Here is a 14,041-nt window from a genome sequence, read left to right as displayed (position 1 = left end):
GCGCGCGGAAAATCCGAGGTCGCCATGGCGAGTAGCAGTCACTGTAGGGTATATCGAACTCGAGGACAGCACTTGAAAACAGGTGTACGTTGGATCGAGCGCTCCTCTGGTGACCGGGACGGGGACGGGGAGGTTACGAGATGGCGTGTATCTCTCAGTGGCCCCTCGAGCCCCGCCTCCGGAGAGTGGAGTGGTCTGGTACGTTAACGAACGTTAGACCCGTCGTTTCGGTTGCGGTTGCAAAAACCGCTTGATAGAAAGATGGAATCTCCCCTAAGTCAGGAAGTTCTTGCGCAGAAGAGGGACCGAGTCGGCGGCTGTGTAGCTTTGTTGTCTTTGTCCCAGCCGCCGCGAGGATGTCTTCGCTCGTCGCTCAACCTTGGCTTGGCAGGCGGTTGGTGGTTCGTGTTCAGTACGGAATACAGTGGGCGTTTGTTGAAAACGGTGGGGTGATGGGTGGAGCGTGACCCGCCCTGACGGAAGCGGGATGGTCACTCCGGTCCGCCCGGCGTTCCCATTGGCCACCGGGGGAGCGTGGCTGCCAGGAGTGCAATCCATGACGTTGCGCGAAACTTACGCCGACTACCAAGGTCTTACCCTGGTACGGAAACTTACCGTACCGTAGTTTCAGCATACCTACACGTGCACACAACAGTAACGTTATTCCGTCTGCTGGTCGAAAACTCGACTCTCGATTCCGTCCTCGATATCTTTGAAAGCAAGCAGTGCCGTTCCCGTCCTATACAAGCGTGCTAGCAGTGCACATCAAGGTGATCGATTAATTGCACCATCTGTACCTGTATCGGCATGTTATGTGCGTGGAATTGGAATGCGGATGCTGGGGCAGGACCTCCATTGGTTAGCTGGCAAATCGAAGGCAGGCGCGACGTCGGGGGTTGTTAGCTGTCCAGATGAGAGAATGCGTTCCTCGTCAAGCTTTCCCGGCAAACCAATACTGGTGCGAGGTAGGGATTCGGTCCAGCGTGCCTGCCTGACCTACGGAGGTATTTACCAGGTACCACACTACCTTAGTATTGTCCAAGCCCAGAAGGACCCGTTATCGGGCCCCTGCTTACGGGCACGGACATAGCGGCTTCGCCAGGCAGCGAGCAACGCCTCTTGCACAAGCCATCAACAACCTCACTCACCAGCGTGTAGGGGTAGGAGTTGGGCGTCACGTTGTGATGCTCACCATCGTCCATTCATGGCCAGGCTCAACACTGCGTCCTCGGTTCCAGTCGGCTCCAGTCGGTCCCAGTCGGTCCCAGTCGCAATCCCGATCTCGCAGCCCTCCACGCCCTTGTCCTTGGAAATGTTTGTTCGGTCGAGCTTCGCATTTCCGTTGACCAGGGCCAGTTGAGTGTGCGAGATACTCCAGACGCACGCACGCCATTATCCGCGAGCCAGTCTGTCGGCACTCGACCAGATAGTAACCTGCACAGCTTTTCAGCTCGAAGCTCCTTGCATGAACTTGGTCACACAACCTCGGTCCCAGCGAACGGCGATAAGAGGCCGTTGTTCCGCAGATCCCACGCCCTTCTTCGACACGGGTCGAAGTTGGCCAATGTGAGAGAGCTGCTCATGGCCAGCCACTGCGAACCATGCGAGTGATGCGGAGAGGTGACGTGGCAGCACGCAGCGGCCCTCGTCCCAAGCATCAGGGTCCAACGTACGGAGTACAGCGCGGGGGAGGCGCCGCCGCGAACCCGTTGGTCATTGAATGAGCATCATGATGCTTCTCATTGGCGACAGGGAACAGCTCGCCGTCAGTGTCACCGCATCACCAGAGAGCAGAGAGCGGGTTTGCCTGGCCAATTCGAAACAGCGATGCTGGCCAGCTTTGATCCGGCTCCCAATTGCATGAGCCGCAAGAAGCGCTGCTGCAGCCAGCTTTTCTGGGTCATCACTCATTCCCTTTTTCTCTCCGCAGCGCGGCGTGTGGCGTGTCTGCCACGAGGGGAGCTAAGGCATGTCTCGGTGAGAAACAAAGCTTTCAGGGCCTGACCCCTATCCCCATCGTCCGGGCCGAACATACTCAGCCAAACACAAAACCCAGTAAACACTCAGTTGCAGTGCCATGGTGACCAGGAACATGCCATATATGACATGGCTCGTTGTTGAGCTAAGCGCGGGAAGGCTCTTGCTGGCTACATGCCTGCGCAGTTTCCACTGCATGCCTAGATCGGGAAATTGTAAAAGTGAGCGAGTCTGGCTGTAAGTGGCCAGGCTCGGATGTGATAGAACGCTAATCCCTCGCTGCCGGAGCCGTATATACCTCGGTCAGACTGCTGACCCCGGAACGAAGCCATGCCATCTCTCTTTTCTGCGATTCAGGGAGAGGCGAGCGACAGGACAGGCTGCTGTTGCTCACTGCGAGAAACAGGCGCGAGTATGAAGAAGGGGGCTGCCATTGCGAGGGATTTGGCTAAGTACCCGTCATCCTCCGACCAACCAGGGGTGGCCAAGACGTGCTGACAACACACACAGGAACACTGCTTTGTGCCACTCCATGGCGCGCTCGAGCTGTCCGACACTTGACGACGGGCCGTTGGACGGGCCGTTGGGCCCGCCTGTGTCAAGAATTTACCCACTGCGCAAATCCACGGGAGCGCTGGCCGGGCCGCCGTAACCGGCCGCCACCGCTGCGGGCAGGCAGCGCAACGCGAGAGGGGAGTAAAGCGCGAAGGGCAAAGGGTCGATGGCAGAGGGCAGAGGGCAAAGAGCAGAGGGCAGAGAGAGGAGGGCGAAAGGAAGGGAAGAGATGGGATACCCCGCGCCCTCTCGGTGCCGGGGACCGCCAAACTCCCTGAGGAAATGCGGCATGCGGCTCTTAAGCTGCCCTCGGGCCGTCCTGCCCCAATGGAGCTCGAGTCTGCCACACCCTGCAACGTCGAGCGCTGTCGCGACGCAAAGATGCCCATGCCTGCCAATGAGACGGCTTTGCCCTTATGCACATTCCGTCCTTGGGTGCCGGCAACTGGCGGGCTGGGAATCTTGACCCGTCCATGGGCGCTCGTGCCACAGAGGATCCTCTGGCAGCAACCCCACTTGGGCTGGATGGTGTCGTGGACGTTCGGCCGGTGATCTTGCTCGCATTATATAAGGGGCGTGGGGTCGGAGGATGGGTCCCGTTCCCTGCTCGACGATCGCGGCACTTCTCCTGATGCTTCTGGCCGAGCGCTCTCCTGACTCTCTTCTGACCTCATCTGCGCGTTACGCACTTCGAAGATCCTTCCGCTCTCAAACCCCAACTCCTGCTCAACATGAACAACAACGACAGCCCCGTGGATGAGGTGGACCCTCTTGCCGACCTTGATCCATTCTACGAGAAGAAGGACGACAAGAAGGACGAGGACGACAAGAAGGACGAGGACGACAAGAAGGATGAAGAAGAAAGTCAGGCTGCGCCTGGACCCGCGTCGGCTTCACATTGACGCGAGTGATCGCCCGCACCGCCGGTCTAACACGCAACCTGAATGTGAGCTTCGACCCGCGCTGGGAAGCGGACGCAAAGACGACCACTCGGGCGGACTGACATCATCCTGGACAGAGCCCGCCGTGCAGATACCAGGCGGCAACACAAGGGGCGACGACGACCCAACGAGTACAATAACATATGGGTGACTGTGGGGAGAAGGCTGGTCCACTGCTTTGCTTTGTTGATCCTTTCTCTGCGTCTCGAAAGAGTCGAGCAGATTGTTACCGCCGCGCGCGGTTCATGAGTGATGACCCTGTGATAATTAAGCCTCTGGCTTCCCTTATCGGCAATTTTTCCTGTCCATTCCTTTCATTTTACGTTGCGCAACGGTTGGCTCTCTATGTCGACGCAGTATCAATCAGGTAGAAGGATAACGTTGTGAATGGGTTTCCTGCAGTGCCCTCCGCACGACGGAGCAGAGTAGCGACAGCACAGTCTCTACGGGTTCTCTTGTTGCCTATGCTATATAGTATAGTCTTTCAATGCAAGGACGTTGCTTTCCACCTGACCAAACCATCGTCTCCTGTCCATATCTTGTCATCGTCATCTCCAATCACTCCACCACCCACACAAACGACAGCGCATTCTCGTGTCCCTCCTCATCCGTTTCCGTTATATCATTCCTCTGCACCGTTATCTTCTTCCACAAACCCGCGAACCTTCGCCACCTTCAGCCAGCCTATCCTTTCACACAGGGGCACCATAACATGAACACTTTGCCCAACCCGTGTGTCGCCCAAGTGCAAACCCCTCCACCGCCACATCGCACTGTCTTCACCTAGCCAGCAGTGCTTCGTGCTTCAGTCCTTCGTTCGTCGGGTTCAAAGCACCTACCACCCAAGCCGCGGGCGAGGAATCCAACCATACGCACGGAGGTTCCTCGCCGGAAAATAACATACCTACCATATCGTAACTACCCCTAATCGTATGCATTGCCTACCCATCTAAACGAAAACGTCTCCATCTGGTTGTTTGCGTGTTTGGCCTGCTTATCGCACCCGATCCCCACCGCGGGTTGGTCCAGGACGCCAGCCTCCCTTTTCAACAGCTCTGCTTAGCCCATCCAGCTTCCTTTCCTCTCTTGCCTTCTCGACCTCCCAGCATCTACCACCCCCCTTATCCACACGCACAGAGAGAGAGGCGGGCAGTTAGAGGGGAAAGAGGGGGGAGGGGAGAGAAACACAAGATTGACCTCCGACCTCACCGGCGCAGCCCCGCGCCACGACCGCCCGTCCCGCGCTACCGCGCCTGGGGACCCCGGCCACCGCTGCCTCGCTAAAACGCGCTCAAGTCCAACGGCACGCTGCTGCCGCGGCCGGCACGGTACCGGCGCGGCCCGCCGACGAACTCCCTCGGCTTGGGGAAGTTCTCCTCGCTATGGAACTTCCACCGCGGATCGTGCACTATGTACCGCCCCCCGCCGCCGCCGCCACTGCCACCGCCACTGCCGCTGCTGCCGGGCGGCGCGCCGGCGGGAGAGCCCGGCGCGGGCGAGGGCCCCCGGCCGGGGCTGGGCGACTTGGAGCGGCCGCCGTTGGGGGCCAGGGTGAAGTTGCTTGGGTCGAGCATCGAGTGCATCGAGGTTCGGCCGGAAGCGCTGGAGGCGGAGTGGGTGATGGGGGGTGGGGGTGCGGGCGCGGCGGAGGGCGGGGGTGGAGGAGCCGGGGCTGGTGCTGGTGGGCTCGGGGCTGCTGAGCGGGGCGGCGCGGCCGCGGGCGGAGGTGGAGGTGGTGGTGGTGGCGGCGCCGCTGCTGGGGGTGCTGCGACGCTGGACGCAGCGCGGATGGCCGCCTGTGCTGCGATGCTTTGCGATATGCTGCTCGTTGCTGCTGCCGGCGGGGGTGGTGGTGGTGGCGGTTGCGAACGTGCTGGGGCTGGCGGCGGCCGCGGGGCAGCCGAGGGTGGTGGCGGAGGAGGAGCCGGCGGAGGCGATAGAGCGGCTGATGATGGCGCCGGAGGCGCGACAGTAGGCGGTGGTGGAGCTGGCGCGCCAGGGAGGGGAGGCGGCGCTGAATGGACGGTAGAGGACGGTTTCCTAGAGCCGGGTGGTGGCGGCGGCGGCTTCTTGCCGACCGGAGGCGGTGGACCCTTTTTCGGGAGATGCAAGCTCGGCGCGCTGGACGTGGCTGGGTTGGACGGTCTGCCGGGAACTGGCGGAGCGGCTGCTGCCGGGGGCCGTGGTGCAGCTCGCGGTAGTGCCTCCGAATCCGATAGGTACGAAGAGTCTTGACTTGCTAAGAGAGAGAGAGAGTCAGATATCTCGGCATGCCAGACGCCACAGCTGCTTCTTACCCCCAGTATCAACCCCACCGCCCGTCTTCCGCAACTTCGGCATGCCGCCGGCAAACAACCCGGCTAGTTGCGGTGGGCCTTCTGTGCCTGATGCTGCTGGCTGTGCTCTGTTGCCTTGATCGCTGTTGCTTCTCGCCCGGAGTCCGGGGACAGGCGGGGCGAGGCCTCCGGGCGCCTTGGGCAGGCCGGGGATGGGAGGAGCGCCGAGCCCGGACGGAGCCGGCCCACCGACAGACGACACCTTGCCTATTTGCGGAGCGGAGCGATCGTTCGTAACAGTCTTCTTCAGTGCCTTTCCTTTCTGGATGTCTGCGAGCAGCGCCCCCTGGGGTGGTGTCAGTGCAGTTCTAAGGCGGGCGGGGCAAAGGGCAGAACGGACTCTACCAGGCATAGCAGCTGCTGGTGCGGGAGCGGGAGGCGGTGGAGGGGGCGGGGGCCCGCCAAACCCCGGAGGCGGAGGCGGCGGCGGAGGAGGAGGAGGCATCACGGACGGTCCCGCGGCGTCGGAGCAGGAGCAGGATCAGGATCGGGGTCTTGTCAATGGAACGGACGGTTCGTTGCGGTCTTCGGGCGATGGTCGATCAGGGAAGGAACAGCACGCCCGTGGGCAGGATGATGAAACTTGAATGTAAGCTATAATAGTTCCACGGGCCGGTAGTTGTGGGCAAGGTGAGCGGCGTTCGGGATGGGTTGAACGGCGTGATCAGGGATTTGAATGGGCTGGAATTGAGTTGCCTTGCACCTGCGTCACTTCCCGGCTTGCGCCGTGGCTCAGCGGCTACAGAGATGCGTTTGCGTCACGTAACTGAGGGATCCGAGTTCCGCAGTTAGGGGCCCGGTGTTAAGCTTGACTAGCGCCACAGTGCTGTACTGTGTGAAGGGCTTTGACTTGGCGCCTTTGTCCATCTAGCTTGACTATTGGCAATGTCACTGAGCTTTGGGGTTTTCTCAAATTGTCTGAATAGATATTCGAAGGCGTTCTAGATACCTGTGCTGCCTACATTGCGCAGAACGTTGAGGTATGAATAATTATGTGTTTGAGCTGCCTGTTCGTCCTGCAACATGCCCCTATGCAGTGTAGATAGAGCACAGTGCGCGCGCAGGCTTCCTTGGTCGGAATATGCAACGTGCCACAGGAGTGGAGGAAATGCAAGGGTGCGGAGCTTAACTGTATTTCACTTTATTTCACTTCACGACACGGGCGGACTTCATGTTCAGTCTGCATCATCGAGCCGTATCTTCTCTGCGACCGTCTTAATAATTCGCCCATTTTCTTCTTTCATGACCCTTTACCATTGATTATTCGACTCACTCTCGGTTACTGACGGCAACTCGGCGCCTCGGCGCTGGCCAACCACAACATTGAATGCCGTTTGACCGGAGCGAGACTTGCGCATTCTAACAACTACACCGGACGCCGCTGGTCATGTTACGCCGGCCATACTACCCTTCAGGCTCCAGCCTGCGGCTTTGCCGGGCTTGCGCGCTGGCCTCGGGGCTGCAATGGGTGCCACCCGCGCATCGGGCTCTCGCGGCCCTTCAACCCGGAGCACGCCCAGCTGAGGTACCCCGGTCAGGGTCAGGCTCCATCTTGCCCTTTGGCAGTCGTCGCTCTTTCACGACCTCGCAGTCACGCGCAAGGGTCAAGCAATCCCAAACTTCCGCGGCGTCCGAAGCTTCGCAAAGCAGGTTCGGCAGGACAACGAGCGCGCCCACCTACCAACCGCCCGGCCCGGACTCGGCTGCGGTGCTCGCTGCCGTCGACCGCGTCCTCAAGGCCTTCTTGGGGCCCGTTGGCATTCCGTCCGAGAGGGCAACCCTCACTGCTCTGCGGGCGATCGCTCAGATCGACGTGAGGCCGCTTCCGGATGCCGCGGAGCGTCGGTCTGACGTTGCTGCCGCCGAGACTATCCGCAGACCCGCCTCGCAACTCCTGGGACTGGACGGCGCCGCGCCCAGAAGCGGGGACGCCCCACGACCCAAGAGAAGCCCTTCCCAGCAGCGGCTGAATGCCGTGATCGACAAGGTCTCGGATGCGGCATACACCATTGTCACCCAACCCACCGTGGTCATTACTCGGCAGATACTCGAAGAGTACGTCCGGCTGCAAGCCCGTCTTGGCAAGCCGCAGACGTTGCCGCAGATCCTCGCTCTCTACGCGAACAAGCCCCGGCCCGAGATGGCCGCGGGTTCCATCCGATACGTCGAGCGCAACCCTTCCAAGATCGACAGCGCAGTCGATCCTGCGGTGGCCGGCGCGGCCCTGGACGCCGCGATCGAGGCCAAGGATCTGGAGGCCGCGATCGGCATCGTGGAGAACACGTACGCCGCGAAGGCGTTTCTGCGGGCCAAGCTACTCCGAAAAGCACTGCTCCCCGGCTTCGCCGTCGCCGCGACGCCCGTGGCCCTCTACTACGCCGCCACGCAGCTCGCGCAGGTGCAGTACGCGCTCGAGCCCAAGATAGCCACCGGCATGGCGCTCGTGGGTGCGCTGTCCTACGTGGGCTTCACGGCCAGCATCGGCCTCGTGGCCCATTTCACCGCGAACGACCAGATGAAGCGCGTGACGTGGGCGGTGGGCACGCCGCTGCGCCATCGGTGGCTCCACGAGGAGGAGCGCGCGGCCCTCGACAAGATCGCCTGCTCCTTTGGCTTCTCCGAGGAGCACCGCTACGGCGAAGAGGAGGGCGAAGAGTTCTCGTTCCTTCGGGAATACATCCTGAGCAGGTCCATGATCCTCGACGCCGTGGAGCTCATGCCAGGCATGAACTAGGGTTGAGGGCGGCTGGCGTTGCTCGGGGAGGATACCAAGAGACTCATTAATGTTGGCGGGGCGACGGGGCGGAGGAGGGGGGTTAGGCACACGATGTTGGGAACCAACGGCTTAGCAACCTCCCGCGCCAGTTGGTTGTAGGAATCTATACCTTCCCCATGACTGATCTGGCGCATCTGCTGCCGGCCCGTTCCACCCACTCTGACGGTCTACTTTTACTTGCCTTGCCGGTGCAGTTCCGGGTTGCTTGTCCCCAGTCGCTCCACGGCACCGGGGAACCCAACATGTCGAATCCGGTGATAATCTTTGCTTTGCAACTTGGCCTTCTAAGCACTGACGCATTGACGCCCACCCATGGGACCTCAGTCTGCACCGGTGTGAGAGCAAGAGTGTGGAAACGGCGAACTTAGCATTTCCGTCTACTTTTCCCCCATCTCCCCAACTAAGCCCGCCCAGCTCGACCGAGCTGAAGGATCTCTCCGGTTATGGGATCGTCACTGCGAAGTACCGGCCAAGAGCTGCCGTCGGCCTTGGCCAGGGACACCTCGAGCTTGGTCCCCAGGACTTTGAAGGTCGACTTGGCAGGATCTATGGTGCCGTACAGCGGCACCTGCGCCTTGTACCGCTTTGGCACCGGCGTGTCCGTCGTGGGCAGGTCGAGCACCAATGCCTGTTCCTGAAATTCCACCTTGGCAGCCTCCTTGTCGATTTTTTTGAGGAAGAAAGACGCGATCACTGTGGTCAGCGTCTGGTAGAAGTCGGACCTGCGACAAGGAGGCAAGGGATAAGTACATGTCCTCGATGGGGTGCAGTTGTCGTCGGGTGGTCAAGTGGTAGGAATGCTCCGCAATCGATCGTGCCGCCGTTGGCTCGACTACCCTTGGCTGATCTTGGCCCGTGGGGACCCGTCCGTCGAGCAGGTACCAAACACACATCAAGGAAAGCACGAGACGAACTCACCTGACGGTCTCCAGGAGCTCTTCGCCTCCCGAGGTCCCTGACCCCTTGCCCCCTGCGGCCTTCTTTCCGCTTCCGACAAACAAGTGCCTCTGCTTGGTCTTGCAGCCCTCAATCTTCATGAACTGGTCAAACTCCAGCACGCGCCGCTTGCAGCAGCTGTAACCCTTGCTGCCTTCGTGGAAGATGGGCACGCCGGGGTGGTGCACACACGTCTCGCCTTCCCGGCTGGACCCCTTCTTGTAAACGGCACCGCAGCCTTTCCGCCTGCACACGCTACCGTCGGGAATCTCCACCGTCTCGTCGTCATCCTCCGACTCTGGAGGCGGCGGAGGCGGCGTGGGTATGTGTTGGGGCGCGGAAATGGGCGCGCGAGGCGGTGGCGGCGGCAGGTTCGCAGCCTCGAGAACCGCCGGGTCTGCTTCCTTCTTCTCGATCTCGGGCGGCAGGTCCGTGGTGCTGTGCTTGCCCTCGGTGCAGGGCTCAATTTTCATGAACTCCTCAAAGGTGAGCACGCGGGGCTTGCAGCACTTCCATCCTGCGTGCGATAATCAAGGTTAGCTTTTAAGTTACAAGGGGAAAAAAATAAAAATAAAAATAAAAATAAAATAAAAGTAGTAAGATGTGTTTGCTCGCAGTGAGCTGACTGACTGGAGAAGCTGGATGGGCTTACCCTTCTGTCCCTCGTGGAAGACCGGAGGGCCGGGGTGGTAGCGGCAGACCTCGTCCGGGTCTGTGTATAGCTTGCCGCAGCCTTGATGGACACACTTCTGCGCCATGGAGGGCCCCTTGTTGACGGAGAGAACCACAAGGGCAAGTGATTGCTAACAATCCAGGAGGGGTCGAAAACTTTCAGTGAGGCTGGCTGCTAGAATTCGGACTGCCAACTAACGGCAGGTGCTGTAGTGAACGTGGAGTTGCAGCTGACCTGCCCGTCGTTGGAAGCAAGGGGCAGAGAAATTAGAGCGGTGGGTTGGTCGCATAGAAAAAGGGTGCTGGTCAACGAAGGAGCTTGAACGAAGCAACTGCTTGTGGAAGCTCTCTCGAAGTCAATAGAAGCTTCAAGTCTCGAACTTGTCCGCACACTCATACAAGGTGGGGGCGGGGAGCCTGGCAAGCAATGATTGAAGCTCAACTAACCTTATCTGGACTAGCCCGTTCTCCAGGTCGTTTCCGTTTACGGATAACGATTCCGGAGAGGTGCCCAAAAACAGATCGAAGACAGCGACGGTGTAACAAAATAGGCACCTGTCCATTGCAGCCTTGAACTGCAATCTCTCAGTTGTCCCAGTGCTGGAAAGACATCACTCTCAAGCATGCGTGCCACTCGCCGGCTACTGCAGTCTTGCAGGATAACACTGTTTACCCGCGAGAACTGCGGTCTCTGCACGCAAGCAAAGTCTGTGCTCTCCAATGTGTGGGACCAACGACCATTCGTTTTCAAGGAGGTCGACATAATCAGACCAGAATCGCGAGAGTGGCGGAATCTGTACGAATTTGACGTTCCGGTGGTGAGTTTGGTCCTCCCCGGCAGGGCTTGGTTGCAGGCGGTCTGCGTACCTACGTTACTCAACCGTGGACTAGATTCACATCAGCAAGGCTCAGTCGCCCGAGGAAGACCCAAAACTGTCCTCCCAGGCCACAAAACTGATGCACCGCTTCACCGTCGAGGAGGTCATGGCTCGAATGGACTCTGTAGAGAAGTGATCGTTGAGGATTGGCTCGACTTTCTGTCTCGATAAATATGCTATGCAACAACCCCGCAAGGAGGCACGACAGCTCCCTAACTTGAACCGCACTTAGTGCCCCTTTGGCCCTCCCCGCGCAGTGGCCAACATGTCGACCGTTGTGGTTGCTAAGGTTGTGACGTCGCTTGCGACGCTAACCATGTGAAAGCCTTGATCCGCGTACTTCTTCGCGTGTTCGGCCGAGGGCGAGTATATGCCACACTTCGTACCGGCTGCCAGCGCGGCCCTTAGAATCCGTGCAATGGCATCGTCCAGCTCTGGGTCCATCTTGTTGTCGATGATCGGGTGGCCAATGTTGTTCCCCAGATCGAACGGCCCGATGAAGACGACGTCAACAAGTGCTGCGATCTCCTCCACCGCTTCGAGCGCTTCCCGGGTCTCGATCTGCACCATGGTCAGGAGGCTACCGTTTGCCTGTTGCAGGTAGCCGGTTCCGGTCAACCCGGGATTGAAATTCTGCATGGCAAATGGTGAGCCAAACCCCCGCCGTCCCTCAGGCGGAAATTTGGCCGCATCCAGCACCCCCTTCACCTCGTCAACGGTCCGGATCAGTGGAACGAGGATCTGGAGGTCGGTTAGCCAAGCGGCCTCCTCTAGGACTGGGGGCCGATGACTGCCGTACTCCATGTGCTCCAGTATCCAAGGCTCCTGCACGAGCGTCAGCGACCTCTAGTTGGCAGCCTTGAGGATACTCTGGGGCCCTTACGTTTCACCATCCACGGCTGGATATCAGGCAGGCGGACAATAGGGGATACGCCAAGAGCAGCGATGGCAGGGACTGCTTCGTGCATCGCCGCATCTGCAAACGTGTTACTCATGGATATCAACGACGGATGACATAGGCCGTCTCCGTACCATCGATGTTGCCGTGTTCGCAGTCGACCATGATCCAGTCGGCCCCAGACCGGGCGAGGATTCTGGAGATGTTCGCTCCCGGCAGCATCTGCCAGAAACCCATGGCCGGGCGCTTGCCCTCTGCAAAGACCTGCTTCAGCCGGTTCGATCTCAGCATATTGGTGTCCATGCTGACGGTTGATAGCGAACGAAGCCCTGGGCAGGCGTGTCTGAGAGAATTCACAAGCCCCAGCGGCCGTCGAGGATGACGACACATGGCTGGTCTAAGTAACGCCCCACCGAGGGCACGGAACGCTGGCGCGGAAGGCATCACGGAGAGCTGGGGTCCTGGGGCAGATGAGAGTCTTCAAATACGTCCTTCTGGGTCTCCCGGGTTTGCTAGACGGCGGGTGAACAGCCGCCCTCCTTCAACGGCCTTCGAATTGTTGAAATGCCCGGAGGCCCCGCAGGGTAGCTCCATTGCCCCTTCCCCGCAGTTCAACCCCTGTCTCTCCTGCTTTTTTGCCTTTCCTTTGCCCTTCCGCAATAGTCACAGCCGCGAGGAAACCAGCGGTCAGACTGCTGCTCACTACCTTACCTTTTGTCCCTTCGTCAAATTCAATCAAACTACAGGTGCTTTGTTTGGCCTGGCCTTTCTGCTCTGAGAGCGCCGACACCTCACCATGGGCTCTTTCATGTAATGCTTGGCCAATGAAGCCAGAGTCCAGAACTGCTCATCCTGACTGGTGTCCCAGATGATGATGGAGTGGAAAAGAATTGCTCTGGCTGCCATTACATTGCATTGTTGTTGCAGCTCAGGGGTAAACGGGCTGCAATTGTTTACTACACCTATGACGTGCTGACTTACGCCTTGATAATACGTGATCCGTACTGTATTGTACAGTACAGCCCTGGTTTGTTTCCCAGCGGGGACCTTACATGGTTACCTTATGATCACATCAAAGCTACCACTTCAACAACCTAGAAACCCGTTTTGAGGGGGAAAATGAAGTATATGGCGATTTAAGTGAGTACCTTAGGTTTTAGACAAGCATTCTTTTTGTTTTTCAATTGATGTTTTATCGTTGAGCTTGAGATCTCACTTGGAGCCCCACTCACGCGTTATCGGACAAACCAGGCAGGGGTTGGAGCAGCTCAGAGGACCGATAAGAATAACGAACGCGACGGCATCTGTTAAGCTGCGCAGCTCAACATCACCAGCAAAACTCAGAGATCACTTTGCCGAGCTCGTTGCCGACAAGCACTCGCCCACCTGTCTCGCTGCACGGAGAAGGAAAGGGTCGCGACACGGCGCGATTCAGCGACTGCTTCCCCGCGATTGCTCCATCACAGCAGACAGTCTACCGGGCCCTTCTGGTGCCAGCCCATTAAGTCGCCATGTCGCTGAACAGCTATGTCGACAGTAAGCGCTGCCCCGCCCGGCCATTCTCTCCTTTCCTAATGCTTGCTGCTGACTGACTGTCTTTGTGCGCCCCGGCAGAGAAGGTGTGCATCATCACCACCGACGGGCGCAATCTCGTCGGCACCCTGGCAGCCCACGACCACACCACGAACCTGGTAATAACTTCTCTACCCCAACCCCCCAGCCAGCCCGCCCCGTGCACACCCACGACAAAAGCAGCCATGGAAACCGAACTAAACTAACACCCAACTCTCCCCTCTCGCCGGAATCAACAGGTCCTCAAAAACACGGTCGAGCGCGTGATCCGCACCCCCGACGAGGGCGAGCCGTCGGTCGAGGTGCCGCTGGGCCTGTACATCATCCGCGGCGAGAACGTGTGCCTGGTGGGGCTGGTCGACGAGGCGCTGGACGCGAGCATCAACTGGGCTGAGGTGAAGGGCGCCGTCATCGGGACGACGAAGCACTGAGAACCTTGGTCAAGGCACTAAGGCGCCTTAGCTAATTGCCCGGTTGCTCGTTGGGAATGAACCTGGGGA

General features: G+C 59.3%; 7 protein-coding genes across 7 annotated transcripts; 4 read left to right on the top strand and 3 right to left on the bottom strand.

Moving 5' to 3' along the window:
- Positions 1 to 5,018: 5,018 nt before the first annotated feature.
- Positions 5,019 to 5,718, top strand: THITE_2113480 (uncharacterized protein). Its single transcript, XM_003652183.1, has one exon. The coding sequence runs from the start codon at positions 5,094 to 5,096 to the stop codon at positions 5,706 to 5,708; it is 615 nt and encodes a 204-aa protein (XP_003652231.1). The 5' UTR covers positions 5,019 to 5,093; the 3' UTR covers positions 5,709 to 5,718.
- THITE_2113479 (uncharacterized protein) lies at positions 5,719 to 6,397 on the bottom strand. The gene is made up of 2 exons (XM_003652182.1): positions 6,150 to 6,397; positions 5,719 to 6,095 (listed from the first exon to the last, which is right to left on the bottom strand). Exons 1-2 carry the CDS (start codon positions 6,252 to 6,254, stop codon positions 5,730 to 5,732), a joined length of 471 nt encoding a protein of 156 aa, XP_003652230.1. The 5' UTR covers positions 6,255 to 6,397; the 3' UTR covers positions 5,719 to 5,729.
- A 799-nt stretch (positions 6,398 to 7,196) lies between these two features.
- Positions 7,197 to 8,543, top strand: THITE_2128032 (uncharacterized protein; the record flags this gene model as incomplete). The annotated part of the gene is made up of 1 exon (XM_003652181.1): positions 7,197 to 8,543. The coding sequence occupies one exon, from the start codon at positions 7,197 to 7,199 to the stop codon at positions 8,541 to 8,543; it is 1,347 nt and encodes a 448-aa protein (XP_003652229.1).
- Positions 8,544 to 8,969: 426 nt separating this feature from the next.
- THITE_2113476 (uncharacterized protein) lies at positions 8,970 to 10,617 on the bottom strand. The gene is made up of 3 exons (XM_003652180.1): positions 10,174 to 10,617; positions 9,504 to 10,038; positions 8,970 to 9,307 (listed from the first exon to the last, which is right to left on the bottom strand). Exons 1-3 carry the CDS (start codon positions 10,277 to 10,279, stop codon positions 8,986 to 8,988), a joined length of 963 nt encoding a protein of 320 aa, XP_003652228.1. The 5' UTR covers positions 10,280 to 10,617; the 3' UTR covers positions 8,970 to 8,985.
- A 36-nt stretch (positions 10,618 to 10,653) lies between these two features.
- THITE_2113474 (uncharacterized protein) lies at positions 10,654 to 11,253 on the top strand. The gene is made up of 2 exons (XM_003652179.1): positions 10,654 to 11,011; positions 11,085 to 11,253. The coding sequence occupies exons 1-2, from the start codon at positions 10,817 to 10,819 to the stop codon at positions 11,205 to 11,207; spliced, it is 318 nt and encodes a 105-aa protein (XP_003652227.1). The 5' UTR covers positions 10,654 to 10,816; the 3' UTR covers positions 11,208 to 11,253.
- A 46-nt stretch (positions 11,254 to 11,299) lies between these two features.
- THITE_2087361 (uncharacterized protein) lies at positions 11,300 to 12,272 on the bottom strand (the record flags this gene model as incomplete). The annotated part of the gene is made up of 4 exons (XM_003652178.1): positions 11,300 to 11,812; positions 11,871 to 11,896; positions 11,955 to 12,047; positions 12,104 to 12,272. The coding sequence occupies 4 exons, from the start codon at positions 12,270 to 12,272 to the stop codon at positions 11,300 to 11,302; spliced, it is 801 nt and encodes a 266-aa protein (XP_003652226.1).
- Positions 12,273 to 13,480: 1,208 nt separating this feature from the next.
- On the top strand, positions 13,481 to 13,972 carry THITE_2087360 (uncharacterized protein; the record flags this gene model as incomplete). The annotated part of the gene is made up of 3 exons (XM_003652177.1): positions 13,481 to 13,505; positions 13,584 to 13,660; positions 13,781 to 13,972. The coding sequence occupies 3 exons, from the start codon at positions 13,481 to 13,483 to the stop codon at positions 13,970 to 13,972; spliced, it is 294 nt and encodes a 97-aa protein (XP_003652225.1).
- Between the last annotated feature and the right edge of the window lie 69 nt (positions 13,973 to 14,041).

Source organism: Thermothielavioides terrestris, chromosome 2, assembly GCF_000226115.1.
Source record: "Thermothielavioides terrestris NRRL 8126 chromosome 2, complete sequence".
NCBI classification, from domain to species: domain Eukaryota; kingdom Fungi; phylum Ascomycota; class Sordariomycetes; order Sordariales; family Chaetomiaceae; genus Thermothielavioides; species Thermothielavioides terrestris.
The sequence above is the reverse complement of the archived record's forward strand: the minus strand, read 5'-3'. Positions and strand labels throughout refer to the sequence as shown.

Coding starts and splice junctions, on each gene's coding strand:
- THITE_2113480 (XM_003652183.1), top strand. CDS start 5,094: ATGGGGGGTGGGGGTGCGGGCGCGGCGGAGGGCGGGGGTGGAGGAGCC.
- THITE_2113479 (XM_003652182.1), bottom strand. CDS start 6,254: ATGCCTCCTCCTCCTCCGCCGCCGCCTCCGCCTCCGGGGTTTGGCGGG. Junction 6,096..6,149: donor CAGCTGCTATGCCTGGTAGA/GTCCGTTCTGCC, acceptor ACACCACCCCAG/GGGGCGCTGCTCGCAGACAT.
- THITE_2113476 (XM_003652180.1), bottom strand. CDS start 10,279: ATGGCGCAGAAGTGTGTCCATCAAGGCTGCGGCAAGCTATACACAGAC. Junction 10,039..10,173: donor CTTCCACGAGGGACAGAAGG/GTAAGCCCATCC, acceptor TATCGCACGCAG/GATGGAAGTGCTGCAAGCCC. Junction 9,308..9,503: donor GAGCTCCTGGAGACCGTCAG/GTGAGTTCGTCT, acceptor TCCTTGTCGCAG/GTCCGACTTCTACCAGACGC.
- THITE_2113474 (XM_003652179.1), top strand. CDS start 10,817: ATGCGTGCCACTCGCCGGCTACTGCAGTCTTGCAGGATAACACTGTTT. Junction 11,012..11,084: donor ACGAATTTGACGTTCCGGTG/GTGAGTTTGGTC, acceptor ACCGTGGACTAG/ATTCACATCAGCAAGGCTCA.